We start from the raw sequence: 21,479 nt of genomic DNA on the forward strand, positions 1-21,479 counted from the left end.
AGAATTTGTTTTAATCTATTTCATATTTTGTAAAACTTTAGCGACTTTTTGATTAACAAACTCAACGAGTTCAGAGCGAGCACTGTACGGAAAATAACAGTTTTATCTCCAGTGCGGAAATTCTAAAGATATGCTGTTTTCAAATGTATATGGCGAAGAACATGATATTCAATAATTATAGGTAACACACGAAACTTTAAAAAAAGAGTCCTTTTGCGCGTAATATAAAATTTGAGTGCTTCTAGATTTTATTTTATCTTTTTTTTTTCCTTCATTACGCTCAGAAAATTTTATGCTCCGAATTTTATGAATTATTAAAATAACTAATCCACTTTAATGTTAATAATTTAATGATTATATAATCAAATGAATATGATCGTTTTGTAATGTTATTATAGTTTGGAAAATCACTGTCTGAAAATGTTCATTAAATTAAAAAAAGAATTATCAGATCTTGTTTAATTTTACCTTATTTATTTCAAAGCATCACGTAGTATCATTCTTATGTAATTTTACTTTATTTTTACGCAAACTTAAGTTCATAAATTTTGTGCTTAGAGTTTATACTGTTTTACCAAAGTAAAGATGTTTGTACAAGAATTACGCGTGAAAAAAATGCGCGAAATGCAATAAAAAGTGCTTTAATGAGATATATTAAATCCTATTTGGAAAAAACTTGTGCTTTCATAATCTCATCACTATACAACGTATTATATTTAATAATTAAAAAGAGTTATGTGATACAAACGCCATAGGTTTCAATGTTAAAGTAAACCAGATCGTCCCAACTCTTTCTTGGCGACATGTCGGTGACGCGCGCCCCGCCCACTGGGTTAGTCTATTTCTTATAAGGTCCATGGCTATTTGCTGATGACGTAGTCATCTGAACTCAGGCACCAAAAGTAATGCAAAGCTTGTGATGGAGGAGCGACTGAATCAATCCATGACAGTACTTTCAAACTGATACACTGAAAATAATATAATAGTAAATTTAGATAAAACTGCCGTCCAATCCTTCTCACTGATCCATTAGGAACTCTGCCCTGAAGTGAAGTTTAAAGATGCTTGGAATGTAAATGCTGATTAATTTAAATACCTAGGAGTTATTTTTGATAGTAAGTTGAATTCGAGACTACATGTAGAGTCACTTATAGATTGCTCCTATCAAAGACTGGCTATATAGAAACGCTTGGCTGGCTTCTTGTGAGGAAGTGCCAGAACAACTTTAAATATTTCCTATAAGCCATTCGTATTACCTTTGATTCTATATTGTTGTGAATCACTCGTAACGAAAAGTGAGCTAGTTCTCAAGAAATTTCAAAATCAAACAATGAAAAATTTCAAAATCAAACAATGAGACTTATTACTGGAGGTGTTTATCTACCGTTATTTAAGCTATGCTACTGCTAACAAAAATTTGCTCATAAGAACTATTACTGAAGAGAGAGCTGTTACCGTATATGAAAAGTTGCTTCGCATTCGAGATCATTTCTGGACTAATTACCGAGACACAATTAGAAATCTCAAGACCTAATGTGGCTTTCTACAAAAAGTTCGTAAAATTAGGGAGGAATGTAGTCTAATCGATCGAATACAAAAAACTGTGAAGGTTAAGTTAGGTGAAGGTTAAGGGTGTTGTCCCTTGGATTATCGCTAAGTTTTTGTTTCATTTGTCGCTAAGCTGTTGTTTCATGTATGGTAACCTAAGAATTGAATGTTATGGAAACCTTATTATGACGTAATTGGTTGCGTGATTGTGGTGAATTTTTCTGATGAGAAAATATTTGTTGGATGTCAGTTAGAAAGTGCGTCGCGTATTGTGTGCTTTGCATCGCAAAATGACTGCCGATAGTAAAGTGGGTGTTTGGTGGCATAGAACAATAAAGCGAAAGGTGTTTTTTTAAATGGTTGAGGAAGAAGGAAAGAAATTTTGTTGGATGTAATTCAGCGGAATTATAAGTGTCCTGTTTGTACCATGGAGGTAGGAAGTACGAAGGAGAGGCCCTAACTGGGTTCCCCCTTACACTGCTTTGAAGCACTGACTATCTCTTCGTGGTGACTGAAACATTCAGTGTCTTACCATTAAGATCAGTGGGTTTTGAGGCGATCGGATGTAAATATTTTGTAATTGAGTCGTAAATATACATATAAATGTATATTTTTTTCCTACAATATTTCAGAGTCCTAATTATGTGAAAAGAATACATTTTAAAACAACATTTCATTCTGAACGGAATTAAATGCTATACTTTTCACAGAACAGTTTGCTCCGAACGGTTTAATTTGAATGTAATATTTTCACAAGTTTTCATTAATTACATTAGAAAAAAAAAATTAAGGTAATTTGATTTTATTCGGTTAAGGATTACAAAAATTAAAATAAAAGTTTATTGTATTATTAATATTAAAATTATGCATTATTTCTTTTCTATTTATAGAGCTTCTTCGTAAAATACTTTCTTAAATATGACATGATGTTTTTTAGATTCTGAGGCATCCTTTAAATAAATTTAAAAAAAAAAATTGAAGTCAATTTATAACGTAATGCTCTATTCTATCCATTTCAAATTAGAGCACCGTTTATTTTAATAGGGAAGTACGTTAAATATTGGTGCTTATTTCCATGTACCTAAATTTCTCTGACTATTTCCGAAAGGGAATAAAAAAGGGATTTTTTTAAAAATATTATTTAAAACTTTTAACTGAGTTATTATAAAATAAAAGGAAATAATTCTTTTAATTATACTTATCATTTTTTTTTCTTTTTTTTTTTTGCCCTTAATTTCAACACTACATATTCTAAAACTCTTCTTTGTCTTCCTTAAATACTCATCTCATATAATTTACTTTAAAATATCTGTAGAGACATTGCGTATTTTGGAAGCAGGTGATGAAAAATAAGCAACACCTTCACTGGGAATCGAACCACGTATCGCGGAGCTTTATATAGTGACCATTTAGGTCAGCATATAAAGCTTACCATTAGAAAGGGAACATGGTTCGAGAAAAATTTTTGGATGCTGTTAAGGAATTTTGCGTGCCACAGACTGAAGAAGAGAAATTTCTAAATAAGGCAAGTGGATATTTCCTTTGTGTAGTGCGTAGTGCTTTTTTATATTATTTCACTGTTGTTTGATTTAAAATGCAGTTTCTTGAGATTATAATTTTTTTTTTTTTTTTTTTTTTTTTTTTTTTTTTTCCTGTGCCTCTAGTGTAGAATTGAGTGCTTCTTCGATTTTTAAGTGAAAATAGATAGTTGTATACAGGAAAAAATTCTGGTTAGTACGCAATGCTGAGTTTGTTCAATTCTCTGATGTTTTTTAAGTAAAAATAGGAGGTTGTGTACATGGATACCAAATTTTGTGCAATTCTTTAACTTGCTATTTTGGCTTTGTGTAGTTGCGATTTTTGTCGTAAATAACGCCGCTACACAAAGCCAAAATAACAAGTCAAAGAATTGCAGTAACTCGATGCTCGTGTACTGCCAAAAATCGCCAATTTTCGTCAAGGGGCCCTAGTAAATAAATATATTTTTACCAAAGTGAAAAATTTCGAAGAAATGAAGTGAAATGCTGACATCCGCTCATCAAGCTGTGTAATTTGTCTTTCGTCATGTTTATTTGAAAAGTGCGATTTCGTCAAAATAAAAATTTTCAGTGACGGTAAATTGCGCAATGCCTGTCATTTAAAGTAGATTAACATTTTACATACAGTATCATCTAATGAAGTCAGAATAAGGCTTATTTACGCTACAGTTTTATATTTTAAACTCTAATGATGTATTTTTTTGGTATGGAGTATAATATAATTGGTTAACATAATTGTATGGAGTAAACATAATTGTTTTTTTCGTTTTCATTTCGTTTATTTCCTTGTCGCTCTTCATTTAACATAATGAAGTATTTCTACATGTTCTGCCCATGTGGAATTTTCGGAAAATTTAATTCTCTTTTAACTTGATGATACTAGTTTTATTTTACGATATCGAATATGGAAGGGAGTATAACTGTAGAATTTTGTACAGGAGAAAAACCTCTTATTCTTAATTCAGCAAAATCTTATATCGTAGAAAAGGTAGTAATTGCAGCATGTAAACACATAGGAATTGGACCTTTACCAAGGCACTTATTTGGTTTGTGGAGTCCATCAGAATTGTTATGGTTTCCTCCTAGTAAGAAACTGGAACTGTGCAATGGGAAAAAATGGTATCTTTTATTACGATTGCGCTTCAGGCCACCCAACATAAAGCGTCTGATAGTGAGTATATTTCTTTATTTTATACAGCAGCTGTAGCTCGCGATTTAATTTTAAAATATTAATATTTGAAATGTATTTTGCATAATTACCACCGCTTGTTGCAGTGCGTTATTTGTTCGGCGCGCTACTGGATTAGATTTAAACTGCTTTTTACATAGTATTTTTATAGGATGTATTTTGATAGATATATGCAGATCACATTTATTAATCTTCTTGTGTGATGTATATTTTAAGTATCTAATGTAGTAGATTTCATGCACAGCTTCATATTTGATCATTTAATATGTAATTGATTTCATATAAAGCTAAAAATTTAAATTTTGAATTTTTACAAGAGGAATTATCTTTATAACATTCATCCATGAAATCAGATAAGACACATTTTCATACTTTTTAAAAGTACTTGAATTTAGAAAATTGAGTTGATACATGGACTTGATTCAAGATGTTTAATGTTAGCAATAGCCCTTTATTCAGGAGTAAACTGTCTTGAGAAAACTGTTATGGCCTTCTTTCATTTTTTTTGTGAAACATTAAACTGTAAACTATAGATTGACATACAGATAATTTAAATAATGCATGCTAAAAATTATGTAGTTATTGTTACCAATCCCACTTGTCTGACAATAGTCAGCACAAGCCCATGATATTCATTGTGGCAAAGGAGTCTAATGCGCCTGTTATTGGCAAGAGCCTCGAGCACCATATAGGTGACGGCCTGATTATAAGGTCAGCTCTACCACCAATTTTGACGGCTTGGGAAGAGAGATGGGATCTGAGGATTTATCGTTCCCTTCCCCTTACCACCAATCTCTCGAGTGGCCCTCATCTTTAGAGTGCTCCCAATGTCACACAAACACTATACATTTACAAACATCCATGCCTTCTCTGGGATTTGAACCTTTGCCTTATGGTATGGCAGTCAGAGTAGCTGACCACTATCCCAGTCGGGTGGCACACACACACACACACACAAAAAAAAAAAAAAAAAATTAAACTGTGATAAACTAAATCTTATCTATAGAAACTTCCAGTTTTTTTAAATGATTTTAATAATAACTCTTATTTTATCTGAAGCATTTCAATGTGTTACCGGGATTGGTAAAGCATGTTATCAACACTTGCATTTGTATTTAATTTTGCTCTAAATTTGTAACTAGTGCATTAGTAATTTTATTCCTAAGTGTTATATGCGTATTAGTTATTTAACTTCATTACATGTATAAGCATTTTGATAAATAAACCTTTTTCTTCCCTGCTTGGGTTTTCATCAGTACAGTAAAGAAAAAGGGAAAAAAGAAAGAGAATTTACCCAAGATATAAATTTATGGTACTTACGTATTATCGCAACCAGGCCAAAATTCGCATAAATTGCCAAATTTGGCGACCCTACTTACAGCAACCCTACGTGTTATACGTAGTTTTGTAAAAAGAGCATGTGGAGATTCACAAAATTTTCCTGCATTTTCGTGCAAATTTTTGTAATTTATGAGAAAATAGCAGTGTACATGGATAAGGTCAAGAGTGTGCGCAATGCCATTTTTGTGCAATTCTGGGATGTTTTTTTAAGTAAAAAATAAGTCAACGTGTACATGGTTATGGCGAATACGGTTTTCAATCAGTGCTAAAAGCAATAGCCAAAAGATTTCCGCCGAAAAAATAATTCTGCAACTTATTCAAATTTGAAACTGGAAGGGTTTAATTGCTGTTTTATATTTTAAAACAAAATAATATAAAAAACTGTATTAAAATTATCTGTAATTAATAAATGTACATTTTCTTTCTATTCATACTTTTTTACTCAAACTTACAAATAGCGCCAACCTGGTTGCGATAATACGTAAGTACCAAATTCATCATTTTTCATTTTAATTTCTGTATTGTACATTGAAATAAAACTGATCAGTGTAGTGGTTAGCATTGCTAGCTGCCATTTCATTAGGCCTGTTTCAAATATTGAACAAGGTTATATGTATTTGGCATGGGGATGCTTAAAATACAGGTGAGTCAAAAGTTCTCTCGAGGTTTTCTGGTAGAAGAAGAAGGATGGAAAGTCTTCAGATCTCTTTTCCAGGTTGTTCATCAAAACTGGAAAAAACTTCCTCATTCTTATCAGTGTGAAATCAGTCAGCTCCTGTTGTGCAACATTCTTGGTTTTAATAACTTAATGACTAATGGATACTGGTAATTACTGAGAATGTGTTAAATTTCAAGTATCTAATCATTTGAAATAACAGCATTAAAATCATGCCATAATTAATTTAATAATCCAAATTACCCATTTGACTGCCATTACTACAGATCAAATTATAAATGAATTTGCTAATTTAAGAGTCTTTTTGAAGTTGTGTTTCCACATAATGCAAATATTTCTGAGTTGGTTGTTATTACGTTTTTAGAGCTTGTTATATTTTTAACATAATATGCATTTATTATAAGATTATAGGGGTTTTCTTTCGCAAAGGATCCAATTATAGTATTATAAGTTATTCCAATTATAGTATTATTATTATTACATATATTATATTTATCCACTAGGTATTGGATGAATCTCACTGCCTAGTAACCAAATATGCCGTCATTTCTTTTTTTCCCTTTTCCTCCCCCCCCCCCCCAAGATACTGAAAAGCGAATATTTTTGTCAATGTGTGTATGAATAATGTTTTTATTGTTTTTATAATGCATAATGTGAAGAAAGTTGAATGTTTAGAAGAATAAAGTTTTAAAGATATATTCACCTTCAAATGATAATTTTTAATTGCTTTTCTGAACATAAGACAACTTCAAATTAATGCTTTAAAATTTTTTTTTCCCAGGAAAAGACAGATGCTAAGACATTTGGATATTATTTTCATCAAGTGCGCAATGATTTTTTAGAAGGAAAAATTCCGGAACTTTTTACTAGGCAATTAAGAGAATCTGCATTAGGACTCGTTGCTACAGATATTATTCGCTTAATGCTGGAGTTGAAACTGAGTCCTGACACAATGAAGTATAATAGTCGAGATTTTCTTCCACAGGAATTAAAGAGAAGTCCTCTATGGGATAACTTTCTTCGCGATCCTCTTCAAAAAGCTGTTAGTCGAGGGTGGAAAAATAGCAGACAGAATCCAGAATTTGTAAAAGTTTGTATAATTATTATTATTTTTTTCTTAATACCTTAAAAATATGTATACTTTAAAGAAATTTATAATCAAGTATGTATTGTTTTTATTATATTTGCTGTCCTTGTAAAATAAGTAGTATTACCAATTGTATCGCCAGTTGTAGAAAATACAAGGCTTCATGCACAAGTGCTTCAGTTAAGCATATGCATAACTATGTCTTAAATAATTCTTTCTTTATTAAATCAATACTTAAATATCCATATGGTATTAATTTACAATGATTTAGTCTTACCACAAATTTTTAGCTTAATTTACAGTGGCTCAAATTTGTTTTAGGACATTTGCATTTTCATTTTTATTTGCAAATATCAGCTACTAAATGTTACTGAAATCCTTTTTTTTTTTTTTTTTTTTTTTTTTTTTTCACATGTGCTATTGATAATCTTTCTGTAAAACTTTCTTGTTTTAAAAAAAGTTATCCAAAACAGTTTTGGTTAAAAAAAAAATTAAAAATTTTGAAAATGAACTCGCTTAAAGATTAGAATACTTTGAATAAATAATTTATTCAAATAAAATTATTATTCATTTAAATTTAACATGACATTCAATATTTTGTTGGATATCCTTTAGCTAAAATTATTCTTTTCATGCACTTTATCAGGAATTCATCTAATTTTTTTGTGCAAATGTTCCATTTTGTTCCATTCCACTATAAGTAATGCTTGTAGTTGAGCTTTTGAAGAAATGTCATGTTTCCTTATTCTGTTTTCCAACTACATCAATACATGTTTGATAGGATTTAAATCCAAAGGGTATGGAAGAGTTTTGATAACTTCAGAACAGTTGTGTAATAACCTCAAGTGAACATTTAGGTTTGCATGTTTTGGGCCCTTATCATGATAGAACTTGAATCTATTTTGCATTCCAAGTTTTCTTGCAGGTGCTTTCATGTTTTATTAAAAAAAAATGTGTAAAATTTTTAACAAGTTCATTCAAAAATGTAAAATATAGAAGTAAAAGAATCCCTTTTTCTTCTTGCACTCCCAAATCTTATGCAAAAAATGCATTTACAACTTTTAAAACCTAAAAATGCATGCGTGCGATGTTATTGTCATGCGATGATTTGTAGGTACTTTATATTTTACCGCAATATTTTTGCTGACGATGTTTTTAAACTCCGAAGTTTTTTAACCGCTTTATTTTCAACCACGATGTTTTAGAACTGCAATGTTTTCTCTTTGCTTCCTTTTCTCTCTCATGATGTTTTGTACCATGATGTTTTCGCCCTGCATTGTATTCTCTGCGTTGTTTTTGGCGGATGCCATGTTGCATACTTGATTGGAACATAGTGTGTATGAAAACTCTACAAAAAAAGCTTATATGCTGACATGTGGACTGAGCTCATTAATATATCAACAGTTTTAATAAAATCTTTCAGTGCAATGATATTAATATTGTAGTGAATTGATTTTTTAAATAAAGCATGATATCCTCAATCTAATGCATTATCATTTAATCTTTGGGTGATAAGAATTTGTTTTAAAAGAAAGAAATGCTTACTTTTCAGTTTTCGGTAAAATCCTAGAAGAGCCCACACCCTTGGCGACAAACTGGGAAACTGCAGAATCACCCACTGCTTCGTGCATTTCTCAAAATTGCCAACTTGAAAATAACAAGAAAAAATTGCACAAACTCGATATCCATGTACACATCGACCTATTTTCGCTTAAAAAAAATTCCCAAAATTTCACAAACTTAGCATTGCACGCTCCCTTGACTTTGTCCATGTACACATCAATACGGGACATATAAGTGGGGGCACCAAGGTTGTGGGCTCTGCTACTATCCAAATTTTCTGTAAATTTTCTTGTATTCTGTGTAAGGTTTCTCACAGTCATTATTCTGCCATTTAAAATAATTTCATTGCATTTCTTATTCCAGACTTGTTTCATTTATACAGCTTGCTTCATATTTTTAGTGTGGGGAAAAATATATTTTTTGTGATTGCATTACTCTAAATTATGACATCAAAATACAGAAGTTCATTTATTTTTTAATAATTTTGATAAAACAAGTAAGATAACAAAGTGTAAAGAAATTAATTGCCTACTGTTTTTCACCCAAGTTTAAACTATTAGCATAGTTCAAAATTTTATAAGCTGAAAATAGCTTATAAATTCTAATTAATGACATTACTTTGACAATTATTCTAATTAATGACATTATTACTTTGAAGATATGAAAATCCAGAAGTGGTTGTTGAAACAAAGCAAAAATATCTTGTTTACAGAAAGGCACTGTACATATCCTGTTGATGTAATTATGCATTATGTAAGGAATGGATACATTTTCAGTTAGAGTATATTTAAGGGTGACCTCTTGGATTATCGCTAAGCTGTTGTTTCATTTATGGTAGCCTGAGTAGTTGAATGTTATGGAAATCCTATCAAAATGTAATTGGTTGCGTGATTGCGGTGAATTTGACTGATGGGAAAAGGTTTGTAAGGGCTTCTTTGTGTGTTGGTTAGGAAGTACGTTGCTTATTTTGTGGTTTATGTAGTAAGATGGCTGAATGTGGTAAGATTAGTTTGAAGTTTCTATATGATTTGGAATTAAAGGTAAAAAAAGCATTAATTGACTGGTATGTAAATGTAGGTTTACTTAGTAGCCATTATAAGTGTCCTGTTCGTACGAAGGAAATGCATATGGTGGACTGTAGGAGTATATTTTTAACTCTTAGTTTTGTGAATTTATGTGGTGCCACCAGTATACAGATTCTAGTTCAGATAATTTTAGTAAGTTTTTGGATGCTGTTAAGGAATTTTGTTTCACTGAAGACATAGAAATTTCTAAATAAGTTAAGTGGATATTTCCTTTGTGTAGTGCTTAGATGCTATAAGGAATTGCCTTTTTTATGTTATTTCATTGTCTGATTTAAAATGTAGTTTATTGAGATTATATATTTTTTGTTTGACTGTAGTGTAGAATTGGCTGCTCCTTTGAGTTTTTAAGTGAAAGTAGATCAATGTGTACATGGACAAAGGGAGTGTGCAATTCTCTGATGTTTTTTTAAGTAGGTCGATTTATATATGGATACCGAGTTTGTGTAATTCTTTGACTTGTTTTGGCTTTGTGCAGCAATGATTTTTACGCCAAAAATCGCCGCTACACAAAACCAAAATAACTCAAAGAATTGCACAAACTTGGTGTCCGTGTACCACTCAAAATCGCCAGTTTTCGTCAAGGAGCACCTGTAAATATATTTTTACTGAATTTTTAAGTGACTGTTTGTGCACGTCTTGACCACTGGCACAGTAATACATAAGTCAGGTAAAGAAAATGTGCCCAATTTTAGATGGAAATGTTTATTTTTAGAGAATTGTAAGTGAAAAATAAGTAAAAATGAAACCACAATCTCAGTAAGGTAATATGATTTTTTAATATTAAAAGATAAATTATAAACATGGAAAACTAGAATGCTTTACTGATTTGTAGAAGTTTTATAGTTTTTGTATTGTGTTTTGAAAAAAGTTTGAAAACTTTTTTTGAAGAATCAAACTTTTCAAAAACAATAATTTTTTTGCCAAACTTAACTGAAATATCAAGAGAACTATAAAAATTATGGTTATTCTCAAATGTTATTATGCATAAAATTTTTATTCAGTATTATATATTATTTAAAAACTGTTAACAAGTTTACAATTTCATGATTTATATTTTCTGTATTATATTTCTCTTCATATTTTATTGCTTTAATCATCTAAAAAAATGGCATTTTTGTGGTTAAGCATTTTTATCTTTAATAGGGGGAGCTGTAAGATAAAAAATATTTTAATCATAATACTAACTTTAATTTTCAATGATTTCTGAACTGGTTTTAATTTGGTTATTTCCTCTTTCTGCCCTAAAAATAGTTACCGCTTATAGTAAAACCTCTCTAAACTGTGTCATTTCAAAATTAATATTCTTTGCATAATTCTTACATAAGGCTCATGATGCAGATACTTTTAAAATGCTTAAACTATTTATTTCAAATTTGAAAGCCAAACTTAAAATTAACCGATAGGAATAAAGCTGTACTAAAATTAAATCATTTTGCACTAGACTTTCATCTTGGACATGTCTCATTCCTGCACTGGCAACATGTAATTGCTTAATTCTCTTTCAGCAATTGTATTTTCATAACAATGTGAAAAACCATAAATGTGATTAAGAACTGGTATGCAGATTATATCCATTGAACTGTGTACATCTATGTCAAGATTGTTTTCATCAGATATAAAAGTGCTGAATCTATCTTGACTACTAACATCTTTTATGCATCATCACTTCATAAACCATGCAATGTTATGGCAAAATCCTCCAAATTATTACATAAGGTAAATGTATGTATATAATTTTCTTAATCTTCTAAAGGGAAAGAAATATAAAAATGTGAGGAGGTTTGTTATTTTTTAACTAGAAAAAGCAGTTCTTACTGTGATTGTCTTTTCTTGATTAAAATATTTTCTTGCAATTTATTATATAAAAAAATTTTTAGGAGAAATATTTGCAACAACTGACTGATCTGGTTCCAGATTATGGATCTGAAGTGTATCCTGTTTTAATTGATGATGGCGGAAAAGTATATGAAGTTACTTTGGCTGTTAGTCCATATCATTCCATTTATCCTGGTCTTCGGATGAGATTTCAGAGAAGCAAAGATGTATGTTTTAAATAATTTTTCCCCACAAAATTAATCAAGTTCTCTTCTTTGTTTGCACAATATAAAACATATTTAAAATTTTTTGTGTGTATATTGATGTATTTTTACTTATATGTATTTTTTATTCATTAACTTCACTAATCTTAAGATTATAATAAATTTTTTTCAACTTTTTTCTCTATGAAACCTTTGTTGGGTGCAGTGCTACTAGCAGTAGTTAAATCTATTATTTCTCTAAACCACAAAGTTTGTTTAAAACTTTTTTTAAGAGCAATGCATGCTTGCTTTTTGATTTAAGATAATATTTTTTCTTATAAGGGTTTGTTTTGATATAGAACAGAGACTATTTCTAAAATGACTACCTGCAGTGTGAAAGCTGATTTTTGTCTTTTGTTTAGGCAGTCCTCTTAGAGAGGTAATCCTCTGGATAAATGCTCATGTTGTTTTTTCAAAAATACTGGTTCCTTTCATAGGTGGTCATTTTAAAGTGGGAATAATAAGAGGGTTTAGCATTTCAGTGAAAAGTTTTGAAGTTACAATTTTTCCTACAAAACAAATTTTGTCAAAATGTTCCGTCATTAAAATAAATGGTGGTGAAGTTATAAAAAATTCACATTTTATTTTCACATTTGAATTGGACATGTTATTGTAGCATGTTTAGCATTATTAAGAGTCAATTATTACTTTATATTTTTTCTGTTCTAATAATTTTTATTACTAGTATTTGCAAGATAAATTTTAATTATCAATAACCAGTAATATTCTTAAGTTCTAAAAAAATCTGTCATGTAGTGTTACATAAAGATTTATATTTTGTTAATTTATTATTAGAAGGTTGGTAGTGATGAAAATAGTTTAGAACAGTGGTTCTCAACCTTTTGACTAATGGATACCATCTAAATAAAAACTGAAAAACTTTATACCACAACTACATTTTATAATGATTGTTTTTCAATTTCTCAATTTGTATTAAGTATGCAGAAATAAAAAAAAAATCTTAGATTAAAAATTGGTTACTATTTTAATTATCAAAATTAAGAGTTATTACAATATATTAATTCTAAAATGTAGTGCAAAATTTTGGCTTGCTTAAGAGAGATCAATTTCTTTGTATCTGGTCTTATTTCACTTAGTTTTTAACTGTAAATTAGGATATACTTTTAATTTTGTTCTGTATTTATTTTTTCAAATATAACAACCGTAAATTAGGCTATACTTTTAATTTTGTTCTATATTTATTTTTCAAATATAACATGGAAGAAAATCTTTGTTCACACAAATACATTGTGCAGAAACATTTAATACTTTTGTTTGAAATGCCTTTAATCCTTCCCCCTTTTGGTTCAGCCAAATGTTAACAAGTGTGTTATTTTTGAAATCTACAGTTACAGTTCGATCACATGAAATTTCTATCAGATGCTGTTTTTCTTCATGAGATAAAATTTCAGGTACATTTGAACAAAATGGATTTCTAATCCAATTTTCTTTTTCATAACGCTCAGGAAAATACATGCTAAAATTATTTATTGATGATAAACAATGATTTTAATGTTGGGTGCTAATTCTACTTTTATTTTCAAATTATTTTTGGTTAGAAAACTTTCTAAAAGTGGTAAAAAGCTTAAAATTATTATCCAAATCTTTGATTATTAGCTTGATTTTTTATATCATTGCATTTATTTTATATCTAATGGTAAACAAATTAACAATTTGTCTTTATTCCTAAATTTAATTCATTTACCTTTTCAAAAATATCTGCTAAATGTGCCAGTCATAGTTCACTAAATAAAAATTTTTTTCATTTGAAATTTTGGATCACAGAAGAAAATTTTATTTTCTCATCGAAGTTTAAAAAGACGATTAAAAATTTTGCCTATGGATAACCCACCTTATTTGAATGTAACGACAGCATTTTATGTTCACTGCCCATCTCTTGGCATAAAATCATAAATATTATTGAATTTAAAGCACAAGCTTTTTTTTTTTTTTTTTTAAATAATTATTTTCACAGTTTGATTCAAAATGATTTTCAGGTTTACGAGGCCATTAAAGTTTCACGATGAATGGAGTAGTGAGTAAATTTAGTTTCAGCTGCGACTTTCTTTATTTGAGAAATAACATTGGAATATTTCCCTGTTAAAGCCAAGCTCTGTCATTACATATAGCAATGCTTTATTCTAAGGATTAACATTCTCAGACATAAAATTGTCAGTTACTTTGAAAATTTCATTTTCAGTTGCTGTGTCATAAACAGATTCACAAAATAAATACTCTTTGGAAATTCATTTATCTTCAGAACATATGTAAACTATTAATTGAACAAAGTTTGTCATATCAGTACTTTCATCTAATTGTAATGCGAAATACTCACTGTGTTTTATTTTTTGAATGTCTTTTATGGAATTGTCCATCGACTTACTTTATCATTTGATAATAAAATATTATTAAGTTCATTACCCGCTTTTTCACTGAATATTGTTAAAACAATATCTTTAGCTGCTAGTAATATAAGGTTTTCTCCCAATAGTCTGCCTAGTCTTGGCAATTCTTAGGCTTACTAGGTAACTAGTTTCCAAAGCTTTTTCAATTGAAGTAACAAAATTTTGCATTACTTGTTTACTATATTTGAACTCAGAAAATTTCCTCTTAAAGACTTATCCTTTAAATTGGTTTTATGCTTCAGACTTATCCTTTAAATTGGCATACTTAGATTCAAGATGTTGTTTAAGAAACAGTTTCATACTTTGATTGGATAATAGTTCTCTGCAAACAGCATTTGAAGTTGAGGGTCCATCTCATCTCCATTTTAAGTAAACCGAAATGATAAATAACTTTCATTATATTTTCAATAAACAATTTTTCTTTTCTTTTCAATATTCTTAGTGTAAGTAGATTATCCTGGATCATCACCTGTGAATCATAATTTTTCTGCTTAGTGAATCTTAGCCATTTTTTCATTTTGATAATCTAGGTTTGTTGTATTATTTTTTAACAAATATTTAAATGCACAATATGTTAAGAGTTGTTAAAAACAAATGACAATATTCTCAAATCGTGTAGAAAAGTAAGGAATACAAAGCAGCAAGAAGACGAAATATTTGCTGTTAGAAACAGCAAATTGATGTAAAACAAATGATTCTAATTGAAAATAGAACAATATGAGCATTGAAATGGTGGCGACATAAAGTGTGCACATGCTAATAAATCGACGAATTCTAAAAGAATTAATGAGATATTATTATCTTTTTATAGGAACTTATTTTTATTTCCTATTAAATATAACATCCGGTTCTATTACTACTTTTAAAAACATCATTTATGACAAATTTTGTTATATTTGTGGCTAAAATAATATTTGTAAAAATAAAAAAGGATTATTTTGTTAAAGTCTGTGAGTGGCTGTTGGCCTTGAACAAAGTTCAGATCGCATAAATTTACAAGTATTAGAGAAAAACCTTAGATAGGATGTTAGGGTATTTAATTTTTGAATTTTTTTGTGTTTCTTTGTGTACCACCTATTTTTCTCTTGCATACCACCAGTTGAGAATCTCTGGTCTAGAAGTAACTGTAGTTATTATTTAAATCAGAAAATTATTCTTACAATCTTCCCTTTCATTGCAATGGATTTAAAATTTGGTACTTTTGTATTTGCTGGACTGTGCTGCTGTCATGATTCATTTGCTTGGCAATTAGTTCATTTATTTTTTATGAATAATTTTAAATAGTCCTTGCAGTCAATACGGCTGGCAGAATAAAATATTTAGACCATAATCATTTCTTATCTCTCTCTCTTCCCCCCCTTTTTTTTCAGCTTCTGTTGTTAAATTAGATTCACCTTCCCCCTTTTTTTTTAAATAAGAAATATATTTTGATACCTACTGGGTTAACTCTGTTGATTTCTATTCAAAGGTATATAAAGTTTTTGTTATTTCTTAAATTTGGAATGTTCCTTTTAAATAGATTTAGTAAGATGTTTTCCCCTCATCTGAAATTCAATATCTTTGACATAGAATATAAAATATGTAATATAAACTGGTAGATTCAGTTTTTGTTACTTTATATGCTAATATGAATAAAAACTAGTAATGAAATTCTAAATTTGGTGTATATGTATTTTCCTGTCAGCTGTGGAAGTAGGTAAAAATTTTTGCCAATCTTGCACCACTCAATTCAGCAGAAATTTAAAATAACAATATTAAAAAACTATAAATTCAAGCGTTGTTGATTATCTCACAAACAAATTCATTAAAACTTGCAATGCTCATTCTGATGACCAGAAATTCTTAGCAGCATTTAAAATAGTAGCAAAATAATCTTATTTCTTTGTGTTGGGAGCCATATATATTATCTTAAATATGAATCAAGAAGGGTCTGTGCAAAACTAAAAACCTAAACTTGGCGACAGAAGCAGCCCTTAGAGAGCCATGGCCTTCAGTGCCCTGATATCTGCTTTCTAGGCCATGGGCTTCGAGATGCATGTGCATCTTAGCCAGGACAAGTGGTCAGCTTGTCGCAGGACCTCCATTGTTTAGTCTCTAAGTCAACTTCTTACTCATTTTATTGACCCACTCCAGGGATGAAAGGCTGAGTCAATCTTGCTCAGCCTAGGGGTAGAACTCCGGACCTATGGTGCTGCTGCGTGACACACTAGCCACTGTGCCACCGGGCCTTCTATACAATTCAATGGCTCTTTTTATTGTCCTGTTTTGATGAACCTGCAGTCTTTCAACGTTTCAAACATATGTTTCAAACATATCTAGTTTTGTAACTTTGAAAATATTCAATTGCTTACTGTTCTGTAGAAGGCAGGTCCAAAATTTTAATAATTTTTTTTTCTTCCAAAATTAAGAAGGGGAAAACAGAAACAGCAGTTAAATTATATATTTTCTATGAAAACTAAGGCTTATTGAGGATAGGGGTTATACAAAACCAAAATGAAGACCTTATAAGTATGTTGAAACAGCACACTTATTTATTATTGGTGCTAAATTGCATTGTTTGGCAATAGTTTTTGTGTGTTGTAAATGATTGATAAGAAAAATGCACAAGTATCCTAAATTTAAACAGGAAGAAGATAGAAAATTTTTTGTAATCCAATTTTTCTGTGCTAACTAATAATCAATATAAATTGTTCTACTAGACTAAGATTGCTGCATTCAAATTTATGTCAATGTGCATAAATTTTTTAGATGAGAAAGTTTAGCTAAATTTGCAGTATTTTGATATAATATGTATGTATCCCTTTTTTTATGATGATGAAATATTTCAAAGTTTTATCAAATATTATCAGTTGCAAATTTTAAAGATCTATACTATTATATCATTATAAAAAGTGCAATTCCTTTATCATCCTCTTTGGCATTACGAAATGAGTACATAAATCTAAAATATACCTGAAGTTTTGTTTGATATACAATACCTTAAAAGTTGAAATTATTCCTTGCTGTAATGGCTGTAATAAGGAAGTTGTTTTCTTTGGTAAAAAGATAACCTCCGCATTTTCGTATTGTAAATCTTGAAAGTGCATTATCTATTAATAGAGGAACCTTTTTACTTAAATAATGTTTGACCTCTGGGACAAACATGTTATGAAACCATTCATTGAAAGCTATGGCAGTGACCTATGCTTTCTTATTAGCCATCCAATAAACGGGAAGGTTATTTATGTTTATTTCTTTAAATGAGCCTGGTGTTTTTGATTTGTTAATAACCAGTGGTTTCATTGTATAATTGCCTGAAGCATTGCAATAGAAAATAATTTTTGTATGACCTTTTCACTGCTTTATGACTACTAGCTGATTTGCAAGCTTTAGTAAACAGGTCCTTTCAGGCATTTTTTTCCAGAACAACCCAAACTCGTGAGCATTGAAGATCTGATCAAAAGTGTGGGAGTTGGAGGCAATGATTTCAGCAAATTTTGCTGGATATTGTTGTGCTGCATCCGAATCAGCAGATGCACTTTCTCCTTTCAATCTTAGATTATGTAAGGATTGTCTTTGTTTAAATTTTTCAAACCAACCATGACTTGCTAAAAACGATACCTTTCTTTCATTTGATGAAGTCGACGATGGCTGATTCTTTATAAATCTTTAAAGCCTTATTTGTAATAGCATTAGTATCAATTGGAATCCATTTTTGATTTTAGTATTCTATCCATATCACTAATGCCTTTTCCATTGTATCATCTCTGACATATAAAATTGTGCTCTTACTGCTGCAAGTTCCAGCTGCTACACTTTTTTTTCTAATATACTCTTCATTTTTTCTAATTGTCCTTATTGTGGCTTCATTGAGTAAAATTTAGGAACATCTGTTACTTTTTTTCTATTATGTAGAATATCTAATATTTTAATTTCTCCCCCTAAAGAAATAACTTTTCTTTTTATTTGATTTTTTTCAAATTTTTTGGCATTATAAAGCCTTAAAAAATTTACATAAAGTATAAAAATGCCACAAAAAATAAAAAATGTTGAAAACTTACCAGTAAATATTCAAACATGTAGATGAAAAAGGTGTAAGATTTGCTGCTAAAATAGTGATACTGCACTAGTTCACATGAACCAGATAGCTTTGCTGTTGTGAAATATATATGCATACTATGGGAATTCCCCTTTTACAACACAGGGAGTCCCTATCTTTCTTGTTGCCACAAGTGTTACCAAAAGAATGAGATTAAAAAATGACTTCAAATATACATATTGCATATATCCAGCCGAATATACATTTTTACCAAGTTTTTTAAATCCGTTATTTTTTAAACCGTGCAAAACCAAAATTGTGTAAAACAAGTACCGGTTAAATGGAGGAATAGGTATATATGATATATACATAAATTATAATACACACTCTGTGTATGCATATTAATAAAAATAATCATTTTATTTTTATGTTAGATAATAATATAAAATATTTGATAGACTTGGACTCATATTTGCTCTATCGAAGATTTATGCTACATTAGCATGAGGAATGATGAGACTGTCGAAATAAGTCGTCAGAATGGAGTCCCCCAAGTAAGCAAGTATTTAAAATTTGTGAATAATATGGTTGTATAAGTTTTAAAGATATATTTGAAAATAATAAAATTTCGCTTTTGATACTTTTTTATTATTCACACTCTCATTTTTAATACTTACTAGAATTGCCACATTTCTGGCATATGTTTGAATCTAAATTTTATAATATCCAGTCCATGCAGTTGTGTACCACATACAGATTTAAGTGTCTGAATGGGCATTGAATGCAAAATGGAAATAACCTATAAGTATTTGATACTATATTTAGAGAAGTAAGAATGCTTCCTTTCTAATGCACTCGCTTCATGTGAATGTAACAAATCAAAACTGAAAATATATAACTATCTATATAAATTGCACAAAGTAAAAATAAATAGACTACTATTGATAACAATCTAAAGTGTGCAAGATTGGGGAAGGCTGTTATATTGAAGCAATCCAAGATAAAAAATTAAAAATCAACCACTAGTTAACGCACAGTGTTTGGCATAATTTTATGTGTACTGAAGTTATGTATAACAAAATTTATAAAAATTATTATCAATGCCAGGCAATTAAAAATATCTTACCCATTGCCATAGCTGTTAGAATAACATAAAAAAGCATCTTGAAAGTAAAACTACAGCTACCAGATCAAAGAAGGCTTGAGCTGCAATGCTTGGAATGGAAATTAGAAAACAGTGTTTTGTAGAATTTTATCAGTATGTAACCGAATTAACCATAGCATAATGATTCCCATGGGAAATTTAAGCAGTTCATTCCTGCCATGTAAGAAAAATCTGTTTTCTTAAGTTTGTTTTAATCCCGGAAAACGTTCAAACTTAAAAGATTATGTAGTCTTGTATTTGACTTCTGATCTTAATGTAATTTGAATTGTGATATACTCCCATTATGTATGCTATATCTGTATTATTGAACTTATTGCAACCCCTAATTCAAGATAATAGTTTTTATAATATCTAGAAAAGAAAAGACTTTCGTAATCTAAAAAATTCACATGGCAGTCTTAACAGATCGAAGAGTTGAAGATTAAAGTCCTCAGAAGTTAATATAAACTGCTGGCCATCCAAAATGGAACACCTTGAAGGAAGCATCTAAATAACATGAAAATTGCATCATGTTTACATCACATTGGAATGTGCAAATGGCTATGATTTAAGCCACATGTTCATCATGGGTAACCTTGCCAGATTTCTGAAATGTTCGATCGGGACACCGGAAAGCCCCCCAGCGTCACGGGTATTCAAGGATACTAACCTTTGGTGGGTTTTTAGAGTGCTTTAGAAGGTAGTTTATTCTAAATGCTATGAATAAATAATTACTGATTAGGAACCTAAACCAGGGGTAATAATAAATGACACAAGCTTACAAATTTAAACATTTTATTTCTTACATGTTAGTATTTATGAGTTACTTAAGTAAGAAGAAACACTTGAAATGAGGAATAAAAATTGAAACAATATTTACATGTACTTTTCTTTGGTGAGGTCATTTTAATCTTCACAAGCTAATCTGATATTAAGTTTACATGTCATCAAGTATCTAACTGTAGATTCCTTCATGAAACCTCTATCATCAATCCATGCACTGTTCATCAAACAAAATACAGTCAAAAATCGTTAATCCGGACTCGTCGGGACTTCGGTGATTCCGGATTATAGATCATCACTTTAAATCTGGTAAGATGGCATGCAGATATTATAAAATTAAAAATATGAAACCGTAATTTATGAAATAAAGAACAATTATGATCTAAAGGGTATCAAAATTTACAAAAAAAAAAAAAAAAGCTTAATATTTATTTGTTTACTTTATTAAACATTTCTTTCAATGTAAGTTGTTTCGTTTTATGTGATAATACTTTCTCTTTAATTCTATAAACAGACTTAATTTCTTCTTCAGTTACAAAGTTTGCTGTTCAAGTCCTATAATTGCTGTGTCGAGAATACCGACTAATTTGTCAATCGAAATTTTTTCATTTTCAATAACCTCTGTGTCACTTTCTTCACTATCGGAAGCGAATTATAATGACGAGGAATTTGATTTAAATCATATCAAAGACGGAGTACATCGAGATGAAATACTACATTTAGTAAGGAATTATAAGCCAAATAAAATAAAAACATCTGCCCTGAAGATAAGGATAGTGCTGACAGATCAACTTCTGCTGACATTGCTGAATTGCTGACAGATCAATTCATTGCGTGCTGTGGTGTCCCCCCCCCCTCCGCAGAGCAGCGTGAAATTGATAAACAGATTTCGGAATGGTTAGTGAAAAAAAGGATATGCCTTTATCCATTTTTTGCAGCAATTCCACTTTTTGCTTAATGGACATCGAAACATACTTTCACTTTGTAGATCCTTTACATATTAGTAAATGCGTATCGGAAATTC

The 21,479-nt window shown here is 30.0% G+C and overlaps 1 protein-coding gene across 4 annotated transcripts in view; it reads left to right on the plus strand.

Moving 5' to 3' along the window:
* Positions 1-3,556: 3,556 nt before the first annotated feature.
* hop (tyrosine-protein kinase hopscotch) overlaps positions 3,557-21,479 on the plus strand; it is a 99,284-nt gene continuing 81,361 nt past the window's right edge. For 3 of the 4 annotated variants that reach the window (XM_085810624.1, XM_085810622.1, XM_085810623.1), the window contains exons 1-4: positions 3,557-4,257; positions 7,074-7,382; positions 11,905-12,069; positions 18,987-19,082. In XM_085810624.1, the coding sequence (XP_085666750.1) occupies positions 3,991-4,257; positions 7,074-7,382; positions 11,905-12,069; positions 18,987-19,082 (837 nt within the window). In that variant the 5' untranslated portion in view covers positions 3,557-3,990. The remainder of the gene's footprint in view (positions 4,258-7,073; positions 7,383-11,904; positions 12,070-18,986; positions 19,083-21,479) is intronic. The other variant, XM_085810621.1, reaches the window with a different exon arrangement.

This window comes from Stegodyphus dumicola, chromosome 2, assembly GCF_044657685.1.
Source record: "Stegodyphus dumicola isolate Sdum_Otavi_A_Nest chromosome 2, ASM4465768v1".
Lineage (NCBI taxonomy): Eukaryota > Metazoa > Arthropoda > Arachnida > Araneae > Eresidae > Stegodyphus > Stegodyphus dumicola.